Source organism: Oreochromis niloticus, linkage group LG4 (genome assembly GCF_001858045.2).
Source record: "Oreochromis niloticus isolate F11D_XX linkage group LG4, O_niloticus_UMD_NMBU, whole genome shotgun sequence".
NCBI lineage: Eukaryota > Metazoa > Chordata > Actinopteri > Cichliformes > Cichlidae > Oreochromis > Oreochromis niloticus.
Genome location: NC_031969.2, coordinates 15,594,429 through 15,609,383, shown reverse-complemented (window position 1 = coordinate 15,609,383; position 14,955 = coordinate 15,594,429). Strand labels below are relative to the sequence as shown.

The 14,955-nt window shown below is 36.6% G+C and overlaps 3 protein-coding genes and 2 long non-coding RNA genes across 13 annotated transcripts in view; 2 read left to right on the top strand and 3 right to left on the bottom strand.

The window, feature by feature from the left end:
• Positions 1–14,955, bottom strand: part of LOC100709195 (uncharacterized) — a 1,346,887-nt gene that overhangs the window by 291,803 nt on the left and 1,040,129 nt on the right. The window lies entirely within an intron of this gene.
• Positions 1–14,955, top strand: part of LOC112846698 (uncharacterized) — a 961,229-nt gene that overhangs the window by 72,899 nt on the left and 873,375 nt on the right. The gene's annotated exons all lie outside the window — the stretch shown is intronic.
• LOC102076453 (Ig heavy chain Mem5) overlaps positions 1–14,955 on the bottom strand; it is a 900,359-nt gene that overhangs the window by 44,661 nt on the left and 840,743 nt on the right. The window contains exon 3 of one of the 2 annotated variants that reach the window (XM_025906589.1): positions 5,635–5,641. The exons of the other annotated variant lie outside the window; for it this stretch is intronic. Coding sequence (XP_025762374.1) covers positions 5,635–5,641 — 7 coding nt within the window. The remainder of the gene's footprint in view (positions 1–5,634; positions 5,642–14,955) is intronic. 2 annotated transcript variants of the gene reach the window in all.
• The window catches only part of LOC106096470 (immunoglobulin mu heavy chain), a 1,110,954-nt gene that overhangs the window by 263,271 nt on the left and 832,728 nt on the right, over positions 1–14,955 (bottom strand). The window lies entirely within an intron of this gene.
• LOC112846703 (uncharacterized) overlaps positions 1–14,955 on the top strand; it is a 297,478-nt gene that overhangs the window by 71,285 nt on the left and 211,238 nt on the right. The gene's annotated exons all lie outside the window — the stretch shown is intronic.

Sequence of the window (14,955 nt, the reverse complement as noted above, 5' to 3'; positions counted from 1 at the left end):
ACGGGATTACTTTTGGGGGGAAGTAATCAGTAATTAGAAACTGATTACTTTTTTCAAGTAACTTGACCAACACTGCTGGTAACCCACTGCTACTGCAGGTTATTTTCCCAACTTTATCAGCGTCTGGAACTCAAAGATGACTAGTGTCAATTTGTGACTGATATAAACCCATCCAGAAACAAAACAAACTTAGCAGTGCAAAAGTAACTGTAGTGGCTGCTCCTGCTAAAATACAGAGCCAAAATTAAACAGTTAACAAAGGTACATTTTCCCTCTTACCCACAGAGATATTATAATACAAGTGTGAACTCAAATACATACAAGTGCATTAATCCAGCAGAAAAACGGAATACAGATCCCTCTGAGACGAATGGCGAAGTCGGTTGCAGCAACTCCTGTTGCCTTAACTGTTCCACACTTTGCGTTTAAAACAGACCATGCAGCGAAAATTGGCATTACACACCCACATTACACCAATGCAAGCTAGCACTTCCGTGAATGTTTCTGTAGATCCCCATCATCCGTTGCGCTCTCAGAGGTACCCGAAACAGCGCTATCCAGTGGCATGTCCCATAATACCGACCTTGCACCTGGCTACATATTGGTCACATGGCAGTTTCCAAGGCCTCATGTGGACAGTTTGGTGTAGTTCATAGGCACCTTCTTCATCGCACCTTTCTGCAACTTGGATAGTTGGCTAACTTCCCTCCATTCTACTTTGGTCTTTGCTTCTAGTTTCCTCCATGGAGGGTACTGCTCCTTGTGGCTGTTCATTTTGTAGATAAGCATCTCACTGATCACTGCTGCCATGGTGTAGATGAGCTGATTACTGAGTTAAGTTTATTAAATCAAGGACAGCACAAAATACAATGTTACATGATAAAATAATGCTGTTGTTGTTCTGTACATAGGTTTTCTAGCCAAAGGCTAATTTGCAAACCCAGTGCTTAGTTGGAGTTAAAAAAAAATACAATACAGCAAAGTTCAAATGAATCAGTTCAAACACACACACACACACACACACACACACACACACACACACACACACACACAGAGAGAGAGAGAGAGCGAGAGAGAGAGAGAATTACTATAACTAATAACAGAAGATACATGGCCATGCATGTTAGAAATAGTGTGTTATCCAGCCAAAGCAGGCTGGTTTACATCAGTGTCCACAGATTTGTTCCTTTTCAGCCATTATTTCACCTGAGATTTAAAAACTCTAGGGTCTGTTAACATTTTTATTGCAGATGATAAACTGTTCTAAATCTGAAGACCTTTGAGTGAGAATGAGGATTGACCAAATAATGTTTGCATAATAATAATAATAATAATAATAATAATAATAATAATAATAATAATAATAAGTTTGCAGTCTCCAAGAGCTGCTCCTCTTGTTACACTTGTTACAAAGTGTAACAAGACGAGCAGAGGTATGTTTTCCTTTGATTTCACATCACAATTTAAAAATTGCATATTTTTTATAAACATTTTTTATTACGCTGTAATGTGGTCTGCAATCTTTCTTCTGGGTCTAGAAATGTGGTGGAATAAACCAGTCTCTTATTTTATGAGGGTCAGTGCCTTTCTGCATAATTTTAGCTCAGGACAGGTTTTTGTATTGCCAGATATCACTGTGGCCCGATACACTGTTGCACACAGTCATACAAAAACCTCTGGCTGATACAAACCCTGAATAGTGTATTGTCAGTTTTTTTTCTTTGTATGATTGCGCTTAAGATTCATGAAGCTGCTGTGGTCTATATATTACAATGGTCTTGAGAGGTTAAATGCACTGTTAAATGCAACTTAAGGGAACACAGTTTTTTCAACTAACATTGGGTTTTATTAATCATACGGTGTGTTTTATTCAACTCCCGTTGTTTCTTTTTTCTATTTTCCATGCGCAATGCATGCTGGCATTTTCTTAGGTAGCGGTGTGTTTGACCTCTCAGGAACACTCTTTTTAAAAATAATTTAATTTAATATTATAATTTATTATAATTATTCATATTATAATTTATTTTGTTTTAAATCTTGAATCCTAATTATATAATGTTATAAATACCAGTTATTATCTAAGTAATTGAAATCATTTGGATGATCAGGCATTTAACCATAAAACTGTGTGTATATTTTGGAAGTAAATGTCCAAATAAAGGTTTTTAACAAAAGGTGACAAATGAGTGGTCTTTTTTTGTCCAAAGTAATCATTTTTCTAAATTTTGCAGTTGCTCTTAACTACTGCTCTTACTGTATGTAGTCAGTAACACTTTCGGTTATACCATTGTGATTCATGTTAGTGAAACAGTGGATGTGTGCAAGTTTGATAATCAGAAATAATGCAAATATTTTTTGTTGAAATTTAGAATATGCTCATATTAAATGACTCAATGACAGGAGGTTTTGGTCACAGGATGAATCACTGTGGTTGTAATACTCCACTGTGATGAAATCCTACACAAAAACTCCACCCTACACCCTAGCTTTACATAAACCTTTTGGTTGAACTTGCAGATTATATTAAGTGTATATTAGATTATATTACATATTAAGTTTTTTTTAACTTAGATAATACTTTTTTGTTTATATAATTACAAGTCTTATTCATTGTATAAACAGAATTTTTAAATGAGGAATATAAGTTAATTAGCTAGTTAGCTAGGAAAGCCTATATACACATGTCTTTTGCGGTCTATTATACAATTTTTTAAGGTACTTCATTTCCAACATTTGTAATTGATCTAATGAAAAGTGGTTCTTCAAAGGATTTTGTAATTCTGGCCCTTGTCATGCAATTTAACACTATACAAGTCATGCTACAGTGCAACAGGCATACACATCCAATAAACCTAATTATTGTGGGGCCTGTTGTTTTTGTTTTCACAGTAAGGTCTGATAAAATATATACTTTCTAATCCTATTTTTTTCCCCATACATAGTAATATTAATATAATTAGCTTTCTCCTAGAGGTAAATTCTGTTTAAATAAAGGCTCTCCTTACAGTATATATCATATAAACACATTCTGTTTACAGCACAAAGACCTTGCCTTTCTTAAGGAGGTTTTTGCAACTGTGTGAATCAATGTGGCCACCCCAGGTACACTGTGACATATCACAGTTAAAAAACCTATGCCACCTGTATAGTTGCCATCCATTATTAGAGATACCCAAGGAAACAAATATCTTTTTGTTGTTTGAAATATTCTACATGAAGAAAAAAAATTGTATATATTGCCATAGGAATATAGGAACATAATATAAACACATAATATAAGGACAGAGAAACGGCAGAAAACCTCAAGAATTTAACTGAAAACATTTTGGTACTTTGAGAAATGACAGAGCAACATCTTTAAAGGCTTTCTATGTTTATTACATTCAAAACTAAGGACATGCTCTCTTTAAATTTTAAGGTGCCAAATGTCTTCACTGAATTATCCAGGGAACTGTTGTTGAAAGCCAAATAGTATATATATGTACATATATATATATATATATATATATATATATATATATATATATATAAGACCTTTTAAGAACAATACAAAAATATAGTTTTACATGAATAAAGTGCTGCTCCAGTCCCACAAACCAATTAGATGGTATAATCAAATTGCTGAATCACAACCAAAATAGATATCAACTCTAATGACCTTAAACTGTTTATTAACTTAAATATTCAATCAGTTAGACACATCATAAAATTGAATGAGGTACAGTGTTTCTTTATGTTTTTGTATGGTTATACATCACAGTGCCCCCCAGCCAGTGTATCACAGTGACAAACAATAATACAAAAAAGCAAAGTCTGTAAAGCCCTGTATTGTAAGGGAGCCTATACTGGCATTAGAGGGAAGAATGACATGTAAATTCTGTCATTTGAAGAATTGTAAAATGACTTTAAAATTATAATCTTTACTCTATTTTTTTGTTAATTCTGACTATCAACTAAATGAACACCTCAATTATATACTATTAAAGTATATTTCTAATTTTTAATTGAATTTACTCTGAGTATTTCTTAAATATATTTAGAAAATACTAAAAAGTACCTATAATATATATTCCACATACAGGTTTTTAAAACAAGTAATACAAAGTGGATTTTTACTATCAGTGTTAACAGCGACATCTGCTGTGCTTTCTGTGCAGCTCTGTGGCTTTCTGTGTCACTGTAGAGATAGAGTCAGCCTGTTTACGTGCAGATATATCTGGTTATTGTCTCTGTAGGCGGTGAAGTGAATCTGGATGGATGTGAAATAGTATTTACGTCTTCTGCTTTGGACAGAAATGGAGGCAACTCACTTGTGTGCTTCTTCAGCGTTTTGGATCCAGCTGTACCGACAGAACCAGCCTCAATATGTCCAGGTCAGTTTGTAGGCTTGTCCAGGCCATTGTAGCATTGGTTCAGATTCAGACTAAGAGTCTGACTGCAATCTCCTGGAAGAAAACCAGAGGGATAAGAAAGGAGCCAAACATAAACCTAAGTAATTTATAAGTACAGAAAATGTAGAACTGTCTGTGGTGTAGGGGTGCAGTCACTGGTGTAGATGGTGTATAATAGTGGACTCAGCACACATCCCTGTGGTGAGCCAGTGCTGAGCGACAGGGTGGATGATTGCTGGTTGCCAACCTTGACTGATTGTGAACGGTCTGTGAGGAAGTTTTTGATCCATGCACATGTGGAGGGGGGGGAAGTCCAAGTTTACCAGCTTGTCTATAAGACTGTCTGGGATGATAGTATTGAAGGCCGAGCTGTAATCAACAAAGAGCATCCTTACTGATGTCCCAGGATTCTCCAGGTGATGCAGAGCAGAGTGGAGAGCAGTGGAAATTGCATCCTCTGTGGACCTATTTGCCCTGTAGGCAAACTGGTGGGGGTCGAAGCTGGGTGGGAGGCAGTCCTTTATGTGTCTTAGGACCAGCTTCTCAAAGCACTTTGCAACCACTGGAGTCAGTGCAATGGGTCTGTAGTCACTGAGGCTACTGATGGTGGTGGACTTGGGGACTGGGACTATTGTTGATGATTTCAGGCAGTGAGGGACAGTGGCATGTGTCAGGGAGAGGTTGAATAGTCTGGTGAACACAGGAGCCAGCTGGTCGGTGCAGGCTTTGAGCACTCTACCAGGTATTCCGTCGGGGCCAGCAGCTTTCTTCTGATTCACTGCTCTGAACACATTGCGGACCTGATGTTGTTGGAGGCTAAATGTGTGGGGGCTGTGCTCAGAGGACGCTGTGGGCAGGGTGGTGTGCATGGTGGGGGTGACTGCAGTTTTCTCGAAGCGGGCAAAAAAGTGGTTAAGTTCCTCCGCTAACGAGATTTACGGTGGCCCCTAGAGACAAAGCACGTACAAACTCCAAAACACGTAAAAACTCCAAAACATGTAAAAACTCCAAAGCAAGTACAAACTCGAAAACACAACACAAGTGCTGTGGATGCTAGGGGCAGTGTTGACCTTTTGTTACCTAGTGGCTACACAAGCCAGGAAGTACCAACGACCGGATTTGGTGTGTGATAGTAACAGGTAAATTAACATATTTTTAAATTATTTGAATATATATGAGTGCTTGTGTATAAATACACGAACAATACACATATGCTTTTAATTGTGTAATTTAAGTGATCTAGGTAGCTCTGTTTTTGAAGTTCAGTTAACGCTAAAAGAAATGTCTTTTGGAGAGTGTAACTCATAAGTGTTACATATGAGTTAAATTAATACTAAAAAGTTGTGGTCTGTCTAGTTTGGTTGTCTTCACTTTGCCATGAATGATTTGGACAGATAAATATTTGCATTTACTATTCTGAAACGTGTTCAAATAAAACATTAATTAAAATGTTCTCTCCTAATTAGTAGTTTACATACAGAAAATATTGCATTTACTATAAAATATAGGGCTACATAATTATTCTACATAATTACAAAAGCTGAAATTTAAATATCAGTTTTATTATCAACATTTGATAGAAAATGTTAACGAGCTATGCTAAAGATTTTATTTTCCTTAGATTTTTGCACGAATGCATATCTTAGTGACAAACCATATTACAAAAAAATAATTAAATGATAGAAAACAAAACAAAACAAACACTGTTTCCTGTACTTGAATCTAGAGACACCTATATTGGAAACAGTGAGTTGATTGTAAATCAGACTTAATATCATTAAATTAATAAAAACTGTAAAAAGTAAAAGGTCAAATCAATGTTCATTTATAATTTGATTAATCATGTTTTTTGCCAAACACAAGTCCATTTTGTCAGCCAGGTCCAGGTCAGTAAATTAGATTTTTATTATTACGAACATTCTGAATTAGAGATTTTTAAAGCAAGCTAGTATGAAGTGACCAAATTTCTTACCATAAAGATAATAGTAATATCTTCAGTGGCTTCATGGCCCATGTTGTCATGATTCAGGACAGATAGTGAGTAATATTTAATATTTAATGCCTCATCATCATGACATTCTCCCAGCCTTTTCTTTCTTTTTCTTTCTTTTCTTTAAGTAAGTCGTGTTTGCAGTCAGTAAGTCTGACTGTAAACACGTGGAAGATATGCAGAGTGATCAGAAAGGAATCAAAGAATAAATGCAGAAGTATGGAAAAAGTACATTTGCTAACTTCACTTGGTGAAAATAAATTAATGAACATTTTTTTAATTTAAATGCTGTCACTTATATAAAAGTATTTATTATTCGTAATTATTATTCATAAGCATTTAGAGATACTTGCTGTTTATTTTTTGTTAATTACAAACAGAACAGGAGCGTTTGACATAATATTTCATAATAGCTAACGCTAGAGGATTAAAAAAAATAAACAAAAGTAGATGTATCCTTAGCATACACTCTGTTAAACAGAATTGAAAGAAGTTAATAATGAGCACTACACAACACTGCAATACTTTGTAAACATTTAATTATTTTATAAGAATTATGGAATATGTACCATTATCAGGCTGTTATTCTTTATCCAGACTGTATCTACAGACCTGGATGTTTTCCATGCATGCATATGTTTCTATTTTCAAACTGTAATGATGAATATTCAAATTGGGTTTATCTGACATCCCCATGTTGTCATGTGTCAGTGTGTGTGGTTGACAGCTTGCTGACCCAAACTGCAGACATGGAGACAGGAACTTAACTCAGACAGCTTTATTGCTGGAGCTAGGGGACGGAATACAAAAGTAACACAAACTCAGACCAAACTGCAGTTGCCAAACTGGACAAACAGAGCACACACACAGGGAAGGTATGACAACGATGTGGCAAAGACTCACAGAGTAAATACACAAGAGAGAAACAAGGCAGAGAGGACACACCTGGGAACATGGCTGAAAGGAATCTAACTGACAAGAGTCTGACAAAGCTGAAATGCTGAAATGCAGACTGACCCAGAGACAGAAAAGTAAACAAACATGGAGAGACAAGGGACACACAGATGGCACACAGGGACAGAAGACACAGGGGCACAACTGGAGGGACTGGAATTCAATACAAGCAAAAACTCAGACCACATGGTACTAACAGGCAAACCGTGGTCCGGGTCTGGACCCAGAAGCTGTGCCATTTGGACCCAAAAATGACCCCAAATAAAATCAATGTGTTTTTGCAATAAACTGGGTGTTATTCTTCAAAATCTTTAAAACAAAGAGTTGTAATATATTCATATGCCAGGTATTCCTCATAAAACATGTTTGTGACATGAGTCCATTTGCATTTTTATTTATTTTTTCAATAATTTTAAGAAATTGCAGCTTTTATATCACTACCTCACTCTTCCACAAAATCAATGCGCTTTTGCAATAACCTAAAGACATTTCTCTCATTTTGGTTAAGATGATATATTTTGTTCAAACAAAAGAGTAATTTCATTTCTGACATGTACATTTTTTTATTTTCATTCACATTTTAGCACTTAAAACATGTTTGTGTGTCCCTATGTCTGGAGGAAGAACAGAAAACATTCAACGGGTCAGGAGACCATAACACTGTCCCCGCATATGTACACACACAAACATCTCCTCTCACTGTGTGCATCTGTCACAAACTAGTTGCTTCTGTCTGTGACCATTGCACACAGGGGTACTGCATTTCCAACAGCAATCAGCGACTTTGCAGTCTTTGCTTCTTGGACACAACTGGCACCTCTTTCTCTTCTGCTGGCCCTGTGTTTCTTTCCTGTGGCTGGATCGCAGCAGTTTTTGTCACTCCACACCTTCCCATTGCTTCATGTCGTCGTCCATCAGTGATGCCCGTGTAAAATTCAGGGTGCTGAGCCCTGAAAAAATCTTCTGGGTTTGTGATGCACGCACCCCATATGTGTGTGTGTGTCTTTGTCTGTTAGCCAACGATACAGTGGGCTACTGTTAGCTAACAATACTGTTGACTACTGTTAGCTAACAATACTGTGTTACCTACCTAAATACAAAACAATTAGCTAACAAGAAAGTAGCCTAATCTTTTTTTTTATTTTTTATTTTTTATTGAGCATCAACAATGTAGTACAAAGAAATACATATAGCAAGGCCACAATGCTCCTTTTTATATATTTACCCCACCCCAAGAACATGATGGACACCGATCCAGAGGGGAAAAAGATTAAAATTAAGAAAGTAGGCTAATCTGAACACATTTCACACATTTGATCACTAATTTGATCACACTTTATAATCTGTCAATGAAAAATAAGTTCATACTTGGAGATAATACTTACATGTATGTTGTTGTGTAATAATGAGCTCCTGGCTGGTGAGACTGCTGACATCAGATGTGTAAGTGGGACAGTCAGGGTTGCTAAGAATGAAAGATTCATAGAGGATTTCATAGGAAGTGCTTGGGGTCGTTATGCATTGGATAAATTAATTTGCAATTCTAATTTGGCCATAAGTGTGAATAGTTATCTGTTTTTTTGTGTGTTAGTCCTGTAATTGATTGGCAACCTGTTCGTGAGTATACCCTGCAGTTTCTTTTTGCCCTATGACAGCTGGATTAAGCTACAGCCCCAACACGACCCTGAATTAGTTAAACAGTAGATGTACAGAGCCAGGTATTACTAACATTGAGTGTCTGTGCATGTTTTATGGAGCTGCTCTACCATCTTTAGTCCCCTTAAAAACTCAAAATGAGTCAGGGGTTTTAGAATCAGTCAGTTGAGTCATTTAAGATGAATGAAAATAACACCAAAACCTAAAACAAAGAAAGAAAAAAAATCACACCTCTTCTTAATTTCCCATTAAAAGGAGAGTGAGAGATTTGACTGCCCTCTAGTGTTCATTTAATAGGAATTAATTTTTTCCACTCCAGAAAAAAAGAACCCCACAGAAAACCCCAAAACAAAACAAAACAGTGCAAAAAAAGTTCCTATATGTGCTTATGTAATTTTTCTGTTATTCATAGCGCTAGATATATTGATAAAATCAGATTGTTGGCTGATTGTGGGAGTTAGGAAGCGATCATAATAGTCAGATTTCTGTTGAATGGTTACGATGGTTGATAAAGATAATGAACCTTTTCAGACTGTGTCACCTCACCTGTGGAGTGTTTTGCTATAATCCTCCCAGATCTGGAACAGGGCATCACTGAGTAGTGAACCTGCCGACTTTGCTATTCAATGGCAATGCCAGTCAAACTCCATGGTGCCAGGAAGTGAGAAATTGTCTCACTACAATACACATCAAACCTTCTGGCATGTGTTGATGTGCAATGCTGGAGGTGTTCAACTACCAGGGCAACTTCTGTAGGGTCCAGGTATTACCTCACCAATAATTGCTACCAATAATAACACTGATCATAGCCAAATGCAAAACTAGTGAAAAAAAAACAATCAGATAAGATGAGGAGGGAAAGGATGGGTGTTCTCCACCTGTAAAACCATTCATGTTTTGCTGGTTGTCTCATGTTTGCCCTTTGCTCCACCTGTTTTAACTCCAAAGCAGCCGAAACTAATTAACACCCCGCTCTGCTTAACTTAATGTTGTTATTTATTTTACTCTTTTTGTGTACAGCACTTTGTGACTTTGTTCCAATAATTTTTTGAGCAGTGTATATGTGAAAATATAGGACTGAAGCCATCCCAGCTCAGGTGCCACCTGTGTCTACCATACCAGACATACCCAAGCTGTACAAGGATTGAACATGGGAAGATTAAAAAATAATGTACGAAGGGCTGAGAGAAGAGCTCAGGAAGATGTGGAGGGTGAAGGCAACAGTGGTCCCTGCACTTAGGGCAGTAAACCTCTAACTGGTGAGTGACATCTGAGATCTTTGACCAGAAGTGTGCAGTCCTAGGAACAGGAAAGATACTGCACAAGCTCCCAGGGCTCTGGCGGAGGACCCGGACTTGAAAGATAAAGACAGCCCGCAGGGCGAGTGGGGAATTTTTAAGAAATCTGTAAACACATATCTGTTAGCTTCTGGGGTGGTTGGTGGCTAATCTATGTTTTACATCACGTCCACTTTCAATCTCATTGCTTTCTCTCCAATATTAATTAATGATAATATGATTGTTGGGGTTTTCTCTGTTGTCTAAGGAGCTTGGAAACAAAAAGTGTTTGGACTTCTTTAAGTTGCCTGAAGGCGTTTCACTTCTCATCTAAGAAGCTTCTTCTCAGAGGAAAAGCTTCTCAGATGAGAGGACCTCTGTGAAAAGCCTTTTTATAGCCCTGTGGACGTCTTTTCATCATCAAACTTAAACTCATTTTATACTGCTAGGCTCTGTATAGGCTCTGTAGTCTGTGTGTATGTTTCCAGAGGGTGGAGGAAATGTTTTCTATAGGCCACTAGTTCATGTTTTTATTTTCACCTTTGTATGCATCTCCAGTATCATCTGTGGTTAAGACAATCAAATTAAGTTATTGGAAAATGATCTGGAACTGTATGCCACCTCCTGAAATGGGACTAAATCATAACAGTTATGTGTGAAGGAATGCAGAGTGATCAGTGAACATCTCGAAAATGACACAGATTGGATGAATTTATCCTCAACAGCCTCATGTCAGTCAGTCTTTATTAAAAATATATCCATAAATAATAGAATAAAAAAAACAATAAGAAAACTTTTTATCTCCCACAGAGAAAAGCTTTATTACAGGGACTACTAATGGTCAAATTTTTATCACTTGTGTATCTCTGGTCTGTTCCTATTTACTCAGTATTTCTCCAGGTCTGTTAGTGGTTTTCATCACTGTGTGGTATCGCACACGGTAATAAACAGCTGTGTCTTCGGCCTGCAGATTCTGTCCTGTTAGTGTCACTGTTCTAGCAGAAGTTTCTATGTTGTTTCTATGTTCAAGTTGTTTCTTGAACAAGTTTCTATGTTCTAATATATTTATACGAGTGAATTCATTAAAAGCTCCTCACATGATCCAGCAGCCAGCAGCAGTATCAGAGCTAACATGACTGATGTTGAAGAGGAAATCTTTGGAGCTGATCTGTCTTCTGACTAACACGCAGACATCGCAGACATATTACTCTCTTTTAAGTAACTATCATTTGCATATTCTTGAATATCTTATGTTTTGATCCATTTAAGGTATCAGCAGTATATAGATAATTTGTTTTGAATGTAATGTATTTTTGCAGTTTTCAATTTAGTAAATCTGTTATATCTAGAACAGAATTATATTGTCTCATGCAAAGGATTTTGAGACATTTATTTATTTTCCTTAAATAACTAACTAAATAAATAACAAATAAATGAATAAATGTCATGAGATCAGAACCCGGGCACACACTGGACAGGCTGCCAGTCTGTCATGGGACTCACATGGTCACTTACAACCTTTAGCATGTTTTTGGATGTTAGAGGAACCTGGTAGCACTCAGCGAGAACCCTCCCAGAGATTGGTAAGGGAAAATACAAACACCATTCAGCCTAATGTTTTTCTTTATTTTTTTAATTGTAAGCACTGGACTGGTAAGAATCCTGATAGAACCCAAGGTGGCTAATGTTGACTATATAGTACTATATGTACTGAGTTAATTGTTAATTTGGGATTGTTTTTCCAGATCCAAGAAATATAAACAATCAAACTGTTTACGTTGATATATTGTTTGATGTGATGCTACTGGGTTTACATCTGTTGATGGTTTGAATCACTGTGGTCACAACTAGCACATTAAAGCTACAGTTGTGTTATGAGCTATCCGTCAAATTGAAGTGAGGATACATATGTTAAACTATTTGCTCCTTTGTAATTTATTATTATTATTATTTGGTATTTGTCTTAATTACATGTTTCTGAATCTCAACCAAATTTTAATATAAGACAAAGAAAACCCATGTAAATACAAAATCCAGTTTTTAAATGATTACTTAATTGTACCTCTCCAATGGATGTCACTGTTGCAGAGTCTATTTCTCATTGTTGAATGATGAATACGGGCCATACCTGACACAAGTCGGACGTGCAGTCTTTAGATGTTGTTCTGGGATATTTTGTGATCTCCTGAATGAGTCATTTTTGGCCGACCACTCCTGGGAGGCTACATAACTATTCAACTTTTCTCCATTTTTGGATAATTACTCTGAATGTGGTTTCCTGGAGTCCCAAATCCTGAGAAATGGCTTCATAACCATTCCCAGACTGACAGATGTCAATGACTTCTCAGCTGTTTCTAACTTTCTTTAGATAATTTTTTTGTAGCCTACTGCACTTTCTCAGACAGGTCCTTTTAAAATGAATTAAAGAAATTTAACGCATTTTCCCAATAAAACTTGTTGTTCACAGTCGGGAATAATACATTTAGCTTCTTCTCTTCCTCCCAGCAAAAAGATACCAAAAATGAAGATAATTTGCACATTTGTGATGGTGACAATTTGCAGAATGGGGGGAATCAGAAGGATGTGCACTGGCATTAACAAAGAAAAGTACAGGACAGGATGAGTTGTGTGTTTGTCTCATACCCTATCAGTCCAAAACCTAGATTTGTGTTATAAAAACAAACCTATTTAGTGAATATGGTTTAATATCAACAGTTATATTTCTTCATTCTATACAAATGGTTTTAATAATTTTGATAGTCAGTGTGATCACAAGCAGCTGAAACAGACACAGAGTTTAGTTGACAGTGAATAAGCAGAAATGCAAAGCTCAGTTTCTCTTTCTCATCCTCACCTCCTACAATGATACAGATGAAGACATGTTGCACATTTGTATGGGTGCAGCTTGCAGTATGATTGAAGGGTTAAGGAGGATGTGACTTGGCATTAGAAGAAGGGGAATACTAGACAGTATGAATTAATGACACAGGGAGTAACTGAAAGCTAAAGAGTGATCAAAGGTAAAGAATGATTCTCCTTCGTTTCTTGTCTTTTCTTAAAATAGACAAAATAGTCTAATTCAAAAGTCACAGACAGATGTGACTCTGACTGTCCTCCAATGTTCTGATAAGCACTACTTTTTGTTCAGAATACTAAAATTTGTGGTTGTTTCTGTTTCTGGCAATGATTTTAACAACAAAATCATACAAGCATTGTCCCTGGGGTATGAGAGAATAATCTTAAGTTGTATTTTAACAAACATACATTATGGTGGATTTTGTACAGCCATTCAACCAGCTCCAGTCACTGTGGCTCTCGAGCACAATAATAAACAGCAGTGTCTTCAGTCTTCAGGCTGTTCATCTGCAGATACAGCTGCTCTTTGCTGTTGTCTCTGGAGATGGTAAACCTGCCCTGAACTGACTGAGAATAAAAGATGTTATCACTGTCAAATTCGATGATTGCAATCCACTCCAGTCCTTTTCCAGGAGCCTGTCTGATCCAGGCCATCCAGCTGCTGCTGAAGTCAATGTCAGAGCCTGTACAGGTCAGCTTGTGGGATTCTGCTGGTCTTTTAACCACTGATTCAGACTGTGTTATAGTCTGACTATCAACACCTGTCGGATTAAAAAAAGAACAAAGAAAAGTGGTCATTTACTATAACATAGTGAGACCAAACAACAAAATATTTATATCAGTAAATGAAAAATCTTCACCTGCCAAGAACACAGTTAAAAGCAGCAGTCCTGCCCTGAAGTCCATATTGTTAAACTTTGAGTCCACTGCTCTCTGTCATCCTTTCTGCTGTCAGATAAGTACACATGAAAGACATTGCTGTTTTGCATTAACTCCTCCTCGCTGGAAGAACTCAGTCAGAATTAATCATTTTCTCAACATGTTTAGAGTCCACACAAATTTAAACCACATTATAATGTTTGATTTGAGCCAGAAATTAATTAAATACAAATTTAATTCTGTTTTACATTTTGAACCTCATATAATTTCAAACATTTCTATATTTCAGCAAAAATGCTTTTTGAAATCAATTTAAAATTCAAGTTTGTTTTCATGCTTTCTTAGAAATAAATATGAAAATAGGAGAGATTTTAGTCATTACCATGTCAATGAAATTATCATGACTGTAGGTGCCAGACAGAAAAAATAAAATGCTGTTTATCATAGTTAAACTAGTGGTAGTATTTCTTGTGAGATTTTTACTCCTTTGTCACTCTATTCACTGTCTAATTAGCTAATAATGAAGACTTAATCCTTCTGGTACAAACAATAAGAGAGGCTGTTACATACTTCAGTGAAATAACATAAAGAAACTAAAAGTAGCATGCATGCAATGGCTGAATGCACAGTGGATGCAAGAGTGAGCATGTGCAAAACACAAAAACTAAATGCTTTCATAGCCAAGCATACATGAAGGAGAGGAACCACCAGAGGCTCTGGCAAATCTGCTTTATTGTGCACCTGATCCTGGCCTGCTCAGGTGTGCTACATCTAAAAGAGGGTGTGCTCCACCCACTATTTACCAAAAAGAAAGGAAACCAGAAAACAAGCCCAGTCACCAGACCATCACTATAGAAAGATGCTAGAAGAGATCTCTACATCAAATTAATTTTTGATATGATGTGAAGCAGCTAAGACAGACACAAAAGTGCTAGCTCATTCAATATGAACT